General features: G+C 45.7%; 1 protein-coding gene across 1 annotated transcript in view; it reads right to left on the reverse strand.

The window, feature by feature from the left end:
• Window positions 1–1043: 1043 nt before the first annotated feature.
• NFE2L3 (nuclear factor, erythroid 2 like 3) overlaps window positions 1044–17181 on the reverse strand; it is a 33587-nt gene continuing 17449 nt past the window's right edge. The window contains exons 6-7 of the mRNA XM_027872325.1: window positions 13349–13432; window positions 1044–2894 (exon numbers count right to left, since the gene is read on the reverse strand). Of these exons, the coding sequence (XP_027728126.1) occupies window positions 1656–2894; window positions 13349–13432 (1323 nt within the window). The 3' untranslated portion in view covers window positions 1044–1655. The remainder of the gene's footprint in view (window positions 2895–13348; window positions 13433–17181) is intronic.

Genomic DNA, 17181 nt, shown 5'->3' on the forward strand with positions numbered 1-17181 from the left:
CAATTCATCTTGGCATCTTGGCCTTTCCATTGGGTGAAAGGGAGGCAGTCCCAAAAGACTCATTGGGTGCAGGGTTTCACAACTGTTTCACACTAGCCTTGTGCTCCCTCATGGTGGTCCTCCTGATCATCTCTCCTTAAGTGTTTCTAAAACAGACCCACTCATACTTAACAGTTACACTTTCAACATTCGGCAGCATACTTCTAAACTCCCCCTGTTCCTTATGGAAGGAACTACTTAATTCAAAACAAAACAGTTTAAAGAAACAGGCATGTGGTAAAAAGTTTTGAAGGTGGCATCTATATAGTAAAACTTTGAAAATAAGGATTTTCTATCATTTAAAGGTGGGTAATCTAGTTGGGTTGATTTTTTTTTTCATTTTTTTCTATTTCATCCTAAATAAATTATATAAGCAAATTCTTTTGGTTTTGAAAAGTCCTGGGTTTAAATTGAAAATTCAGTGTTCAAAAAGGAGTTTCCAAATAAAATCTTACACTAAAGACTGTTAGAGTACTGACTGGATAATTTTTCTTTCAGAGCAGGGAAAAATCAGGTAAGGTGTTCAGGAAAAAAAAAGCCATTGGTTGATAATTAAGCACCTTAGAGATCTGAAAATTATACCTGTTTCCAGAGCAGGCCTAAGAGAAGTTGTAGTAAATAAAAGTAACAATGAGTCAGCAATGCCAGTTTGTTTAACATTTCAGTATAGATATATTAGATTAAAAGTCTGAATAGCCACCAGGACATATTCAGGGGAAAAAAAAAGGGAGGGGGAAGCTAGTTTTCTACAAATACATAATTTATTTTCATAGCAAGAAAAATACATAAATTAAGTATTCACAAAAATTTTAACTGAAAGTTGCTTTGGAAAAGCCAGACTCTGAACTGGGCTCCAGTGCTAACTAAATGGTAAAAAAAAAATCTGAAAAACTGAGGTCACTTTGAGGCAGCTGGGCCTGGAGTCAAGACCTGAGTTCAAATCCAGCCTCAGACACTTCCTAGTTGTGTGCCCCTGGACAAGTCACTTCACCCTGTTTGCCTCAGTTTCCTTGTCTACAAAATGAGCTGGAGAAGGAAATGGCAAACCACTCCACTACCTTTGCCAAGAAAAGCCCAAATAGTTTTGACTCACAAAGAGTTAGAACTCAATAAGAACAAAAGATCACTTTGAATTTTAAGAGGCTACTCCATATGAAAATATGGAATCTTTTTCTAACAAAGGATTTTTTTTTTTTGCCTTGAAAGTGACCATCTTACTACAAAACGTGGCCACTACCCAAGAGTTTGTCCCGGGCTTTCACATCCTTCTTCTGACTGAGAAATTGTGGTCTATCACCTCTTTTGGGAGGGGTAGTATGGTACCTACCGAATGAAGACTTGCTGAAAAGCATGGCTGCCCCCAATAAGCAATACCTCCCCGTGAACTGAACTTGAAGAACTTTGCTTGGGTTTTTGGGTCAGTTAAATGTTAATTTGATCATTCAGGAATGAGCACCTCTGGACAGCAGTAGCCTAAACTGTGCCGAATTAGAAGTCACCAAGATTCAGCATGTTCACAATTCCATTTCAATTGTTAATGTGACCCCATTTCCCCAGGCGGCCTTCACCAATGTAACCTTCCCTCCAGAGAGGTCCAGTTTATAGAATCCCTCCCCTCATTTTCTCTCCTTTTCCTTTTGATTGTCTTTTTTAAGACTGGAAGTCAGTTCTTTGGGCACAATTAAAACACTGCCATCCTGGCCACAATGAAGCGCGTACAGGTTGGGGTTGACAGGCCTGCCCTGGTCATCCCTTAACCTACTGAAAACATCCCGATAAAGGTTGTGTAGCTTCTGTTTCATGAGGTGCAGCGACTTACTATACTGGGCCCTCTCCAGTGTAAGGCTCTCCCTTTGGGCTTGAAGGCTGCATACATCCTCCTCCAGGCTCAGCATCACATCCAGTTTGCGTTTGCGGCAGTTCTGGGCAGCGACTCTATTTTTGCCTCTTCTGCGAATGTCCCGGAGCAGGGACACTTGTGTATCTGTCAGGAAGCTCTTGGCTAACACGCTGTTGAAGGAGTCAACAGGCATGCTGACAATTTCATCCACCGAGAAGGGAAGGCACAGGGTTTTGGTGTGGGGTTTGTCCTGGCCCAGGGCGGTGTCCTGGTCATTAAGGTTGCTGTTCCTTTTTACAGTGTGGGACTTTTGGGCCCATGGAAGGAGAGGTTCAGAGGATGGTGGGCTTGGCAGTAGGTAGTAAGTGTGGTTGTGAAGAATATGTTCCAATGTAGGTTCTCCGGAAAGATCTGAATCCGACATACAGCACAGCTCACTGCTCTCTAGCCAGTGACCTCCGACAGCTCCCTCTAGCCCCCGGTGAGAGAGAGATTCAGCATCACTACTGTAACCCACGGCACCTTCATCATCACACAGGGAAGCTGATGAGTTAAGATTGGTCACGGATGTGCTGCTGTGGCTGGAATTTAAGGAAAGTCCAGAATCAGAATCTGGTTCTTCAAAGAGCTGGGAAACCTCCATCGGGTCAAAGCCCTCCTCCGTGGCAAAAGATATTAAATTTATCTCATCAAATACGTTTTCATCAAGGTCCAAGAGAAGGTCTTGGGCTGTTAGGTTCCTAGTCCTACTCTCCGTCGATGGAGAAAAGCCTGCCCAGTCCATCCCTGGAAGAGGAAGGGCATTGCTGGAATTCAGTGGTAAGAATGCATCCTGGGTCTGCGGATGCCCGGCTGTTGGGTCTTGTCTGGATGCGTCCGGGCATGACAACATGGCCTCACGGAGGCTTACGTCGTGACTGATCGCCTGGCTGAAGTTCATGCTGTACTGGCCAGGAGCGTCCACACCATCACTGCTGCTATTACAGAGAAGAGGCAGGGGCCGAGACGAAATGCCCTGGAAGGGACAACAAAGCATAGACTTCTGACATCTCCCTTGGTTGTTGGAGGGAGGCTTTGGACTTTGGGGTGGAACTACGTGTAAGCAGGGAGGTTCTATCGGTAAAGGATGGCCAGAGGCACTCTCTAAGTGGACAGGAATCTGATCTGTGGGCATGACCCCCCAACCTCCCTGCTTGAGTCATCCCACCCTGAAGGGCCTTTGTGGTCTTCCCCTAGGAGAATGCCAGCCCTTAAAGGCCAGAGGCTGTCTCCCTTTTTAAAAAACATCTGCATCCCTAATGCTTAGCACATAGCAAGTGCTTAATAAATGCTTTTTTCAGGCATTCACCAAATAGATTTGTGTGTTCCCTCCAGGGCTGCAGATTGCCAACCCATCAATCAATTCATCAGCAAACCTTTATTAATTGCTGACTACTCGCCAGGCACTGAGCCGTGTTCTGCCAAAACATACCCGCCCATCCTTGTGGGGCTCCTGTCCTCCCCTACATTTGCTTGACAGGGCTCCACCCAAAGGGCAAAAGACTGCCTGGTTGGTAAGTTGGAAGGAGGGTCTCTGTCCTTCCCTGCCCTTATTTTATGTATCCTTCCTGCAGAATGTAAGCTCTTTGTGGACAAGGGCTAGTGGCCTAGCTCAGCCCTGGCACAAAGGCAGAATTGAATTAAAATTAATTCCAACATTATGAAGACCTATTGAGGAAACATAGCACAGAAGTACTACTCACATAGCATGTCACACTGGACAAGCATTTTATATGCATGATCTCATTTAATCCTTACAAGAACCCTGTAAGGAAGGATATTATCTCCCTTTTACAGAGGCCCATGGAGGGTAGGTGACTTCATCATAAATCACACAGTTCTGGAGTTGGGAGAAGACCTCGGAGGCCTTCTAGGTCAACCGTCCTTTTTTTTTGGTTGTTTTGTTTTGTTTTGCTAGACAATGGGTTTAAGTGACTTGCCTAGGGTCACACAGCTAATAAGTGTCAAACGTCTGAGGCCAAATTTGAACTCAGGTCCTCTTAACTCCAGGACTGGTGCTCTATCCACTGCACTACCTAGCTGCCCTGAACCCTCCTATTTTACAGATAAGGAAACTGAGGCCCAGAGAAGGTAGAAATGACTTGCTTAGGTTCACATACAATCAAGGCTGGAATTTGAATCCATCTCCACTATACCAGTGTTTCTTAACCTGAGGTCTGTGGATTTCTTTAAAAAAAAAATCCCACTGTGATAACTGTATTTCTTTTAAAAAATTATTTAGTATTTTATTTTTCCCCAATTACATGTAAAAACAATTTTTAATATTCGTTTTTAAAACTTTGAGTTCCAAGTTCTCTCCCTTCCTCTCTCCCCTCCCCCACTGAGAAAGCAAGCAATTCGTTATAGGTTATACATGTGCAAGACATTTCCATATTAGTCATGTTATGAATGAAAACATAGACAAAAAAAAAAACCTCAAGAAAAATAAAATTAAAAAAGTACGCTTCAATCTGTATCCAGAGACCATCAGTTCTTTCTCTGGGGATGGATAACATTTTTCATCCTAAGTCCTTCAGAGTTGTCTTGGATTGTTATATTGCTGAGAATAGCTAAGTCATTCACAGCTGATCATCTTACAATATTGCTGTTCCTTTGTACACAGTACATTTCACTTTGCATCAGCTCACGTAATTCTTTCCAGGTTTTTCTGAGAGCATCCTGCTTATCATTTCTTTTAGCATAATAGTATTCCATCGTAATTGCATACCACAATTTGTTAAGCCATTCCCCAGTTGATAAGCATCTCCTCAATTTTCAATCCTTTGCCACCACAGAAAGAGCTGCTAGAGATATTTTTGTACGTATCAGTCCTTTTCCTTTTTGTTTTTTATTTCTTTTTGGATATAGATCTAGTAGCAGTGTTGCTAGGTCAAAGGGTATGCATGGTTTTATAACCCTTTCGGCATAGTTCCAAATTGCTCTACAGAATGGTTGAATCAGTTTACAACTCCACAGACAATGCATTAATATCTCATTTTTCCTACATCCCCTCCAACATCTGTCACTTTCCTTTTCTGCCCCATTAGCCAATCTAACAGGTATGAGATAGCACCTCAGAATTGTTTTAATTTGCATTTCTCCAATCAATAGTTACAGCATTTTTTCATACGACTGCAGATAGCTTTGAGTACTTCATCTGAAAACTGTTCATATCTTTTGATCATTTATCAATTGGGGAATGGCTCTTATTTTTATAAAATTGACTCGGTTCTCTATATTTGAGAAATGAAGTCTTTATCAGAGAAATTTGCTTCAAAATGTTTTTCACTTATGATCGCTAATTGCATTTCCCTCCATCCTATTCCCCTTCCCCCCTCCCCATTTATTCTATTCTCTCCATCCTATTCCCCTTCCCCCCTCCCCATTTATTCTATTCCCTCTCTCTTTTCACCCTGTCCCTCCTTAAAAATGTTTTGCTTCTGGCTACTCCCTCTCCCAATCTGTCCTCCCTCCTATCACCCTCCCCCCCTTCTCTTATCCCCTTCCCCTCCTGTTTTCCTATAGGGTAAGATAGATTTCTATACCCAATTGAGTGTGTATGTTATTCCCTCTTTGAGCCAATTCTGATGACAGTAAGGTTTGCTCACTCCCCCTCACCTCCCCCATCTTCCTCTCCACTGTAAAAGCTTTTTCTTGTCTCTTTTATGTGAGATAATTTACTCCATTCTACCTCCCTTTCCCTTTCTCCCAGTAAATATCTCTCATCCCTTAATTTTATTTTTTTAGATATTGTCTCTTCATATTCAACTCACACCCATGCCCTCTGTCTATATATTACTCCTTCTAACTGCCCTAATAATAAGAAAGTTTTTATGAGTTACAAGTATCATCTTCCTATGTAAGACTGTAAACAATTTAACCTGATTAAGTCCCTTATGATTTCCCTTTCCTGTTTACCTTTTTATGTTTCTCTTGAGTCTTGTATTTGAAAGTCACATTTGCTATTTAGCTCTGGTCTTTTCATCAAGAATGCTTGAAGGGGCAGCTAGGTGGCGCAGTGTTTAGAGCACCGGTCCTGAAGTCAGGAGGACCTGAGTTCAAATCCGGCCTCAGACCAAGCACTTGACACTTACTAGCTATGTGACCCTGGGCAAGTCACTTAACCCCAATTGCCTAAAAAGAAAAAAAAAAAAAAAGAATGCTTGAAAGTCTTTCATTTCATTGAATGTCCATTTTTGCCCCTGAAGGGATTATACTGAGTTTTGCTGGGAAGGTGATTCTTGCTTGTAATCCTAGCTCCTTTGCCCTCTGGAATATTTCTGTTCCAAGCCCTCTGATACGTTGATGTAGAAACTGCTAAATTTTGTGTTATCCTGACTCTAGTTTCATGATATTTAAATTGTTTCTTTCTAGCTGCTTGCAATATTCTCTTCTTGAGCTAGGAGCTCTGGAATTTGGCTATAATATTCCTGGGAGTTTTCATTTAAAAATCTCCTTTAGGAGGTGATCGGTGGATTCTTTCAATTTCTATTTTACTCTCTGATTCTAGGCTATCAGGACAGGGTTTTGGTTTTGTGTGTGTGTCTGTGTGTGTGGCAACTGGGATTAAGTGACTTGCCCAGAGTCACACAGCTAGTGAGTATTGTGTGTCTGAGGCCGAATTTGAACTCAGGTCCTCCTGACCCCAGGGCCAGTGCTCTACCTACTGCACCATCTAGCTGCCCCAGGGCAGTTTTTCTTGATGATTCCTTGAAAGATAATGTCTAGACTCTTTTTTTGATCATGGCCTTCAGGTAATCCAATAATTTTTAAAATTATCTCTCCTGGATTTATTTTCCAGGTCAGTTGTTTTTTCTTTTTTTTTCTTTTCTTTCTTTTTTTTTGGTTAGGCAATGGGGTTAAGTGACTTGCCCAGGGTCACACAGCTAGTAGGTGTTATGTGTCTGAGGCCAGATTTCAACTCATTTCCTCCTGAATCCAGGGCTGGTGCTCTATCTACTGTGCCACCTAGCTGCCCCCAGCTGTTTTTTCAATGAGATATTTCACATTGTTTTGATTTCTCATAAAGTCATTAGCTTCCATTTGCTGCATTCTAATTTTTTTTTTTTTTGGCTAGGCAATGAGATCGCATTTGAACTCAGATCCTCCTGACTCCAGGGCTGATGCTCTACCTACTGTGCCACCTTCCTTTTCCATTTGGCCAATTCTGCTTTTTAAGGTGTTATTTTCTTCAGTATTTTTTTTTTTTTTGTGCCTTTACCAAACTGTTGATCCACTGTTCATGATTTTCTTGCATCACTCTCATTTCTCTTCCCAGTTTTTCCTCTGCTTCTCTTACTTGCTTCTCAAAATCCTTTGTGAGCTCTTCCAAGGCCCGGGACTGATTCATCTTCTTCCTGGAGGCTTTGGGTGTAGGAGCTTTGACTCTGTTGTCCTCTTCAGAGTGTGTTTTGATCTTCCTTGTCACCATAGTAACTTTCTATGGTCGGAATTTTTTTCTGTTGTTTGCTCATTTTCCCAGCCTATTTCTTGACTTTGTAACTCTTTGTTCAAGTGGGGCTCTGCTACCAGGGTGGAGGGCACACTGTCCCAAGCTTCGGGGGTCTGTGCAGCTGTTTTCAGAGATGCTCCCAGGGAGTTGTAAGTTTTCGGTTCTCTCAAGGTGCTATGATCTAAGGAGAGGCGTTTCCTTCTCTCCTAGCCTGTGCTCTGGTCTGTGAGTAACCACAAGGGCTCTTTTCTGCCCTGGAACCATAACAAGGGTCCCTGCTGCACTGTAGCAGCAAGCTCTGGTGCTAGTGCTCCTCCTCGCCCGGGGACTGCCCCCCCAGGATTGCGACCCAGATCCAACATGGGCAAAGCAACAGTGTGCTGCCTCAGCGCTAGCAGAGACCGCTGTCGTCTCCTTCTGAGCCCCATACTGTCTGTGGGCCAAGAGCTCTGGAAGCAGCTGCTGCCCCTCCTGAGTCAGTCACTCCCAAAGCCGTTCCTGGGTTGGCCTGCGCTGACCCTACTCCATTCTCATCTAGGTGTGACAGACCTTTCCTGCTGACCTTCTAGGTGGTATTTGGCTGGAAAATTATTTCAGTCCTTGCTTTTGCGGGTTCTGCGGCTCCAGAACCCCCAAGCGGCTGTTTCATGGTGTGATTTTAAAGTATTTGGAGGCATTTTGGGGAGAGCTCAGGGGAGCTGCTACCTTTCCTCCACCATCTTGGCTCCACCCCAACAACTGCATTTCAATAGGAACTAAGGAAACGCACATTGATTAAGCACTTATCATGTACCGGGACTGAGGGAAAGTCCAGGACAGGTCAGCGGGGTCAGCGCGCGAGGGGCCAAGGCTCTGAGGTCAATGAGTTCTCGGCCCTTCAGCAGCCAATGGATTTGATTTTATGCATTTAGAGATAGGAGTCTCCGCTTTGCCAAAGGGGCCCGTGACCCCAAGGAGCAGACTTTCTACCACCCATGCCACACGCGCGCACACACACACACACATAATATACATAACACATGCACACACACCCCTAATACACATACCACACACATGCACACACAATACACATTCCACATGCACATACCACCCACACATAATATACATACTACACATAGCACATGCACACACATAATACACATACCACATGCACACAGATGCATAATATACATGCCACACACATAGCACACACACACACACAATACACATGCCACACACATAATACACAAACCACATGCGCACACATAATATACACATCACACACATAATACACATACCACACTAACATACCATACGCACACACTTACACATACACACACCACAAGACACATACAACATGCACACATACACATACCACACACATACAAAACTATACAAAACACATGACGTGTGCACACATGCAAAGTCATATAATATACATACCACATGCGCACACATACAAACATGCATACACACCCCACCCACATGCTGCCTCACTTGGCCACACCTCTAAACTAAATTGGTTAAAACTCTGAGTTATAAAAACTAACAGTATGTCCTAAAAAATAAAACAAACTCCCCGTCCTTGCAGCCTGAGCTGCTTTTAGGGGCCCATCAGAATCCTTGGACTTAGACCATTAACTGTTTGCACTTCAAGGGCTGTTGCTCAAAACGGAATTCCCTTACATAGGTTAAACACTCCTCTCATACCCTGGTCTGGGGCCCACATCTGCCCTGGCGGGTGTCACGGTCACGTGACCGCCCATTCCAAAGACTCTGCTTCCCCAGTCCGTGTGAGTGTGGGTGACTGTGGGCCTGGACACTCGAGGGACCACGGCAAGCAATGAATTTGGTGCCCTCGTAATGGATGAGGAAACTGAGGCCCGGGCAGGGGAGGGAATGTTGCCACACTGGGTACGGAAAGGGCCGAGCTGGGGCTTGGACCCAGGCCCTCACATGGAAGCTGATTCTGCTGCTTCTTCTACTGCCCCAGGGGTCCGATGAGCATGCCTACATATCCAGCCCTGACCTCTCTCCTGAACGCTGCCTAGTGTCTCATCCTTGGATAGCTCGACCTGGGGCTCCCAAACTCATCGTGTCTACAACAGAAGCCATGCTCTTTTCCTCAAAACTCTCCCATTTTTCCTTCCTCCCAGGGTTCCGGGATCACAGCTGGACGGCACCTTTGGCCCTGCCCCTGCACTCACCCCACGCATTCAATTACGCCTTGTTTCTCCTTTTGTGACACTTTTTGAGGACATCTCTTGCTCCACTCACAGCCCCCGCCCCCAGCTGGGGCAGACCCTCACCACCTCCCCTGGCCTACTGCTATAACCTTGGGGATGGAGTGGGGGCTGCCTGCCTCAAGACCTTCCCTACTCAAGGCCATCTGTGACCTTCCTGAAGCACAGGCCCCCCCAAAAGAAGTCCAGTGGGCTCCCCCATACTCTCAAACCATCAGGCCCAGCCTCTTCCTCTCTTTCCAGTCTTCTACACAGCGATGCTGCTGCCCATCTCCTGGCTCTTTTCACTGGCTGCTCCCCATGACTGGAATGCTCTCCCTCCTGTCTCTGTCCCCCTTCACTTCCCTCACGTTCCAGTCAAAATCTCCCCTTCTGCCAGCAGCCTTTGCTGGTCCCCATCTGTGGTTTGCATGTTCTCTCCCCCCGTTCATTAGATGCGGCAGAGACGGTTTTTGCTTCATTCATATTCTGCCTGGCACACAGTAGGTGTTTGATGGAGGCTTTCCCCTACTATGCATTTTCTCCAAAGCACAGTCTCTCTGCCACTTTCAGGAGATCCTCCCCATTTCCTGCTCCTGACCCGAGGCCGGGCATGGGCAGGTGAGGCTTCTATGCTGGCCTGGGCCCCAGGCTTCCCCTCTCCACCTGCCCAGCCCTACAGGAAGAGAGAAGGAGCCGGCAAAGAGGGCCTCTGCCTCCTTCTCCTGGGTCAAAGGTAGTTAGGCCTACAAGGAGAAACTTTTAAGGAAATCCTCCTCCCGCTTTTCTATCCTTTAATGAATAATTTTTTTCTCCCTTTTAAGCTCCTTGATTCACAGAAAAATCTTACTGAAGGGATAACAGTAGCAACATTTATGAAGCCAACTATGCTCCAGGCCCTATGCTAAGTGCTTTAAAAATATCTTACTTGATTGGTTTGTTATTTGATTATTATGTTATTTGATCCTCATAACAAGTCTGGGAGGTAGGACCTGTTAGTATCTCCATTTTATAAATGAGGAAACTGAGGCAAACAGGGTTAAGTGATTTTTCCAGGATCACACAACTAATAAATATCTGAGGTCAAATTTGAACTCAGTACTTATGACTCTAGGTCCAGACCCCTAGTTGCCCCATAAACATAAAAATGTTAGGATAAATAGATATCACTTTCCCACCGATTGCGGTATGACTCTGAGTGACTCCGTTTTTAGTAAGGATGGGCTGGGGGTAGGAAGAGAAAATTGTTAAGACGAATGAGGGATTCTAGGGCCTAGTCCTTGATACCCTGTTTGAGCTGAAAATCCAGTCAGGCAGCATCCTTTGAGGAGGTGGGGGGGAGGGGGGAGGGTCCAGGGGTGTGGAACACAGCACATACCGTCAGATTGTTTTGCACTGTCCTCCTCGGTTTTTCAGGGTTTTTTACTTTTCCTTTTTGTTTTATGGGATGGCTCAGAGAGTGGGGGGGAGGACCCAGGGGACAATGTAGGTGATGTATAAGTTGTTGGTTTTTTTTAAGAAAGGAAATAGGCTAGGAAAGGGGAACTGAATCCCAGTGTCACTTGACTGTCACTGCATGGGACACATGAGCCAGGCAGGCATGGCGGTACCGTCACAGCCATGCAATTGTCGGTATGAGAATAAACAGCGCACTGAATGTGCGCATAGCAGAGCAGGCTTGGGTTCCTAACCAGCTTGCTGTTACAAGTCTAGCTGTGTGACTATAGCTGAGTCACTTAACCTCTCAGTTTCTGTTTCCACATCCTATATTTTAACATCATTGGTTTCCTTTGTAATCCTATGTATCTTAGGTACTTAAAAGCATTACTCTGAGGAGGGGTCCTTTGGTTTCACCAGACTGCCAGGGTGGGGGCTGGGAGTGGTCCACGACCCAGAAAAGGTTTAGAACCTTGGACCGCAGTCCGAGCTTGAGGGCTAGAAACCCTCGGATTTACCAACCTTAGTCAAGTCCCTTCATTTTTCCGGGCCTCGGTTTCCTCCCCTGCAAAATGAGGGGGTTGAACTCAATGACCTCAAGGTCCCTTCTGGCTGTAATGTAGAGACATGGCCCGGGTAACCGAGGCTTCAACGGGATTTGACTCGTGAGGAGCCCAAGAAATGGTGGGACAACATTGGAGAGAGTGTAATAGTAACATTTTAAGGGGCATGTGGACAGGGGACTGAGGCAGGACACATGGAGGGTGGCAACAGCTGGAGGAAGAAGAGGGTTAGCCTGGAGGAAATCTGAGCGTGTGTGCGCGTGTGTGCATGTGTGTGTGTGTGCGCGCACGCTCGCAAGTGTATGTGAGTGTGTAAGTTTAACTGTGAGTATGAGTGTGTGTATGTGAATGTGAGTGTGGTAGAGTGTGTGAGAAAAGGGTGTGGAAGAGTGCACAGGAGTGAATTGTGTATGTGTATGAGAATGTAAGTGTACGAGCGTGAGTGAATATGTGTGCGAGTATGTGAATGAGCGTGTGTGAGTATGAGAAGCACAGGGGTTCTCTTCATCCAGAGGCAGCCGGACGGGGTAGTGGGCAGCGCACTGGACTTAGCATTTGAATCCTGCCTCAGAGTTGTAACAGCTGGCTCACCACAGACAAGTAAGAAACCTCTCAGCCTTAGTCTGCTCATCTGTAAAATGGGGTGATAATAGCACCTACCTCAGAGGGTCATTGTGAAGATCAAATATTTGTATAGTGCTTTGCAAACCTTAAAGAGACACCTATATCTAATCTATTATGATTATATGGAAAGGGCTGAAAGGTTATATCTGGCACAAGGACCAGGGGCTAGAAATTACAGAAGGGTAGAATTACGACCAATGTAAATTAGAACTTCACAACCAGAGAGGTACAGATATGGACGAGACTACCCTGTGAGGTGGTGAGCTCCTCATCACCCCAGGTATTCAAGCAGAGGTTCTGTGACCACTTGTCAGAGTGCTATAGAAGGGACTTCATATATTGTTTTTTGTGGGGGTTGGGGCTGGAATAGATGAGCTCTGGGATCCCTTCCAACTCTGGGATTCTACAAGGTAACTCAGGGGGATTTTATTCACTTGTCTCCTTACCTGCAGCTCAGGTAATGAGAGAAAATCCTGCCATCTCTCCCCTGAAGAGTAGCTGGGGACTGGCCCTGGCAGCTCCTGGCTGCAGCTGTCCCGACTCTGACCTCCCGCTGCCCGCTCCCCACACAGCACTAACACCTCCAGGCCCTCTGAGAAAGGCCCAGTGGGCCTGGGCAGTCCTGGGTCCTGAACCTGCTGCTAGGTCTGTGACCAACCCCTCTGACCCTCAGTCTCCTCATCTTTAAAATGGAAAAAAGCCCTACCCCTCATACCTGCTTCACCAGGAGAGTGATGGGAGCTAATCGACCTCCAATGCTTTGTAAAAATCGTCCCACAAATGTCAGCTCCCAGGGATGAACGGACTTCTAGGTTTTAGAGCTGGCAGCCCATTCGCTACAGATGAGGAAACTGAGGCTCCTGGGGTGGTGATGTGCTCACAGTTACATGAGTCGTAGGGCCAGGGTTTGAACTTGGGTCGTGGGGTCACAGAGATGGGGCTGGAAGGGCCCATTGAGTGTGACCTTCTCATTTGATAGAGAAGGAAACCGAGGCGATTTGCCCAGGGTCACAAAGGTCTTAAGTGACAGACCTGGGTAGGGCACCTCCTCCCCCCACAGCCCTGCCCACTACCCTTGGGAGCTTGGCAAGGCTAGCATGGTCAAGGCTGACCCATGCCCTTAAACCTCAACAGCCAAGTGGCCCCCATTTACCTCCAGGGAACTCTCCATTGGAGGCGCCATCAAATGGAAGATGTCTTCCAGAGACCAGGCTGTGTCCATCTCGTCCCCATTGCTCTGTAAAAGATACAAGAAGAGGGACGGTTTTTCAAGGCCACTGGTTCAACAGAGCTGCCTTGAATGGAGGAAGGGCCCAGGAATCCCGTGTGCTGGCTCCCGCGGCGCTGGGGCAGCCAGGGAGGGCCAGCTAACCCCCCCCCCCCCCCCCGCTTCCCTTCCCTTCCAGCCCAGGCCCTCTGCTGGAAAGATGCCCTTCTTGTAGGTTCCTCATGTTTCAGGTCATGGGAGAAAACCTGCCGTCTTCCTTCTGACTCTTAGATGTCAGCCGAGGCAGGAGCTCTTAAGATGGGTCCGTGAGCATTTTGATAGGATTCCATTATAACTGGCTCCCTTTATCATACCTTGTATTTCATTTTATGTACGATAAGAAAGAGTCTGTGTGAAGAAACTGAGTCCTAAGCGACTTGGCCTTCATTTGCAGATTACACATCTTAGACATCCTTATCGATATGACTACTCTCTCCCCTACTAGAACATAAGCCCCTAGAGGGCAGGGCATTTTGTCTTTCTTAGGACCCCCAGTCCTCAGCCCAGGGTGCTTAAGGACTCACGTGGATCCACTGTTTGCCAAGGTCACACAGGATTTAAACCTTGGCCTTCTTATTCTAAATTCAGAAATCTTTCCAGTGCCCTATACACAGCTCTTCCCCCAAAAGAGATCTTCCCACAATGCATAAAGCCTCACGTCTCTGCTCCTCCAGCTTTGGGCCTGTGTGATGCAGGGATAGGGATCGAACCTGCACTGTCTGTACCACCAAAGACCAGCCCCTTCTCAGGAACGAACCAGCATCTGAAGCATGCTCATGGCACGGTCATTCCCTGGCGCTATTTTAATGGCGCATCAAAGCCCACTGGAAGCATTCAGAGAACTCGGTGTCCTCCAAGGAATAAAGGATGCCTTAGGCCAGGCCAGTGGACGAGGGTGAGCTCTTCTGAAGAGGCCAAGTCTCCACACCGTGTGGCCATTTCTACAGTGGGTGAGAGATCTGTGTTCACAGTAAAAACATGGGATTGCTCTATAAACAAGAGGCAGTCTCCCTTGCCCGCTGACCCTGAATCTGCCAGTGATCAGTTAGGCAATGAGGGCACTCGGTCTCTTGTGCCTCAGTTTCCTCATCTGTAAAATGGGGATAATAGCAGCACCTATTGCCCAGGGTTATTGTTAGGGTCAAATGAGATAATAAATGTAAGGTACTTTGCCAACCTTAATGATATAAATGCTATTATTATAATACTATATAACACATAATTATTACATACAATTACATATTTATTATATTTCTATGTTGTATTTGTTATAATTGTATGTAATAATATATAATGCAATTACATTACTACTATGTTACAAAAGTGTATCAATAATAACAATAGTAACTAACATTTATATAGAGCTTACTAGGTGTCTGGCGCTGTGCTAAGTGCTTTGTAATATTAGCTCATTTGATCCTCACAACAACCCTAGGAAGGAGGTGCTATTATGATCTCCATTTTACAGACATAGGAAACTGAGGCAGTGAGTTCAGTGACAGAGCCAAGGTTATAATTATATTGTGAGATAATAATAATATTAAGACAATAATAAGAAAACAGTAGAGCCAGAATTTGAACCCAAGTCCTCCAATACCAGCTCCAGCATCCTTCCTGCTCTCTCCTATTCAGTTCTGGAGGCACCTTTTAGGAAGGACATTGAAAAGGTGCTAAGTGTTCAGAGCAGGGCTACCTAAAAAAACAATTAAGTAATTAATAATTAAATTACTGAAAATGAACTTTAAAATAATTAAAAAATATTTAAATGACCTAAAATAATTTCCAAAAATAATTAGATAACTAATGATTAAAGTGAGAAGACAGAAGGGAGAGGCTGTGGGCCTGCAGGAAAGCCAAGGCGGGTGGACATGAAGCTCTTTAAATGTTTGGTGAGCAGCCAGGTGAGGCGCTGGCCTCGCTCTGTTTGGTTCCAAAGGGCAAGACTCTGATGACCCAGGATTCCTGGGGAAGGAGGGCAGGGCAGCCAAGCTGTCCTGGTTGGCACCCGGGGCACCATCAGGCTCCCCGGTGTGTTTGCCATGGGGTGAGGAATGGGGCCGGGGAGAAGAGAATGGAGCCTGGGGATGGAAGAACAGGATGAGTGTACAGAGCCAGGAAGGCCGGACAAAGACCCTGGGAGCTGGATCAAGCTGGATGGGAGGGCGTGGGGGGAGGGGAGGAAAAGGAATCCAAACTGGCTGGTTTGGAGAGGTCCAGAGAGGAGGCAGCAGGGAAGTGTGGGTTGGGGTGGCGCTGAGGAAGGTTCCTGTCTGAAGGTTGAAGTCTTTCTTCAGTGGACTGAGGAAGGCTGACTGTTCATTCATTTGTCCCATATATCCTAACTGAGTGCCTATTCCTACTAGCACTGGGAGAGGAGAATCAATCAACATTTATTAAGCAGGTACTAAGTGGAAGGCACTGTGCTAAGCCCTGGGATACAAAAAGCGGCAAAAGACAGACCCTGCTTTCAAGTCTAATGCCAAAGTGGGGGATGGAGACAAAGCAGTAGAAGGCCTGAGCCTTGCCCTCAGGAAGCTTACAGTCTAATGGAGAGGTGAGGGATGGAGACAAAGCATCAGAAGGCACGAGCCCTGCCCTCAGAGATCCGATAGCAGTTGGAGAGGAAAGAGAAACTCACTAGAGAAGGTAAACAAAGAAACCTAAGCAGCATTTAACTTAACCCAGGAAAGGTGCAAACGACATTCCTGTGAAGTGTATTCTCTCCTTTTTTGTAAAGTTTGAGAGAGCCTGGCCTGGCCCCCAAAGGCCATCGCTTCCACTGCTCCCTGTCCCACGGACCTTAAGAAGTTTTTAGGTGTTATGTGGACAATATTTTCTTAACTGAATTACAATCAATAAGTATCATGAGATCTTTCGTCAAAGCCAAGTAGGGCTGAAAATGAGTGGGGTCAGGAAGCAGGGACAAGTGGTGCATGGATGGGGCAGGCTGTGCATGCTACTGGCTTCCAGAGAGTATTAAAACTCCTGGGGTCACATGACAAAAATGGCTGGGAAAACCCAACAGCTGTCTGTCAGAAACGAGGTTTAGGCCAGGGGAGTCCTTCACCATTTTTGTATCATGGGCCCCTCTGGCAGTGGTCTGGTGAAGCCTATGGACCCCTTCTCAGATTCAGGTTCTTAAATGCAAAAAATAAACTACAGAGGATTAAAAAGGAAGCCGATTATAGTGAAATAAAGATGTAATTTTTTTCCCCATCTAAGTTCATAGATTTCCCAAATCTATCCAAGGATCTCCTAGGGGTCCATGGATCCCAGGTTAAGAACCCCTGGTTTAGACGAGCATCTCATACCATCGACAGTTACCCCTTCCACATCATGACTTTCACCATCACGGTTTCAATATATTGTCAGTCGGCATAAGAAATTCAATGGGAATTTTGGGAGAGTTTTGCGGAAGCTCCAGATTACACATGAAGACCAGCAGACGGCACAGAAAAAGTTTACAAACTCAGAAATGCATAAAATACAAGTACAGTCTTATATAATACCAACATATTTTATCTTTTAATACTGTGAAGACCCCATAAAAGAAAAAAAACATTCAGATTTCTTCTCTGACACAGAGGGAGGGTCAAAAGACTTTACTCAGATTTTCCAGATCACAGGGGTGCTGCACCCCGAACCCCCACGATGTGGAAGGGATAACCATATTACAATAAGCTCCAAATGGATATTCACCCTGAATATAGAAAGTCACA

The sequence above is a fragment of the Vombatus ursinus genome, unplaced genomic scaffold (assembly GCF_900497805.2).
Source record: "Vombatus ursinus unplaced genomic scaffold, bare-nosed wombat genome assembly UNPS02014799.1, whole genome shotgun sequence".
Taxonomy (NCBI): Eukaryota; Metazoa; Chordata; class Mammalia; order Diprotodontia; family Vombatidae; genus Vombatus; species Vombatus ursinus.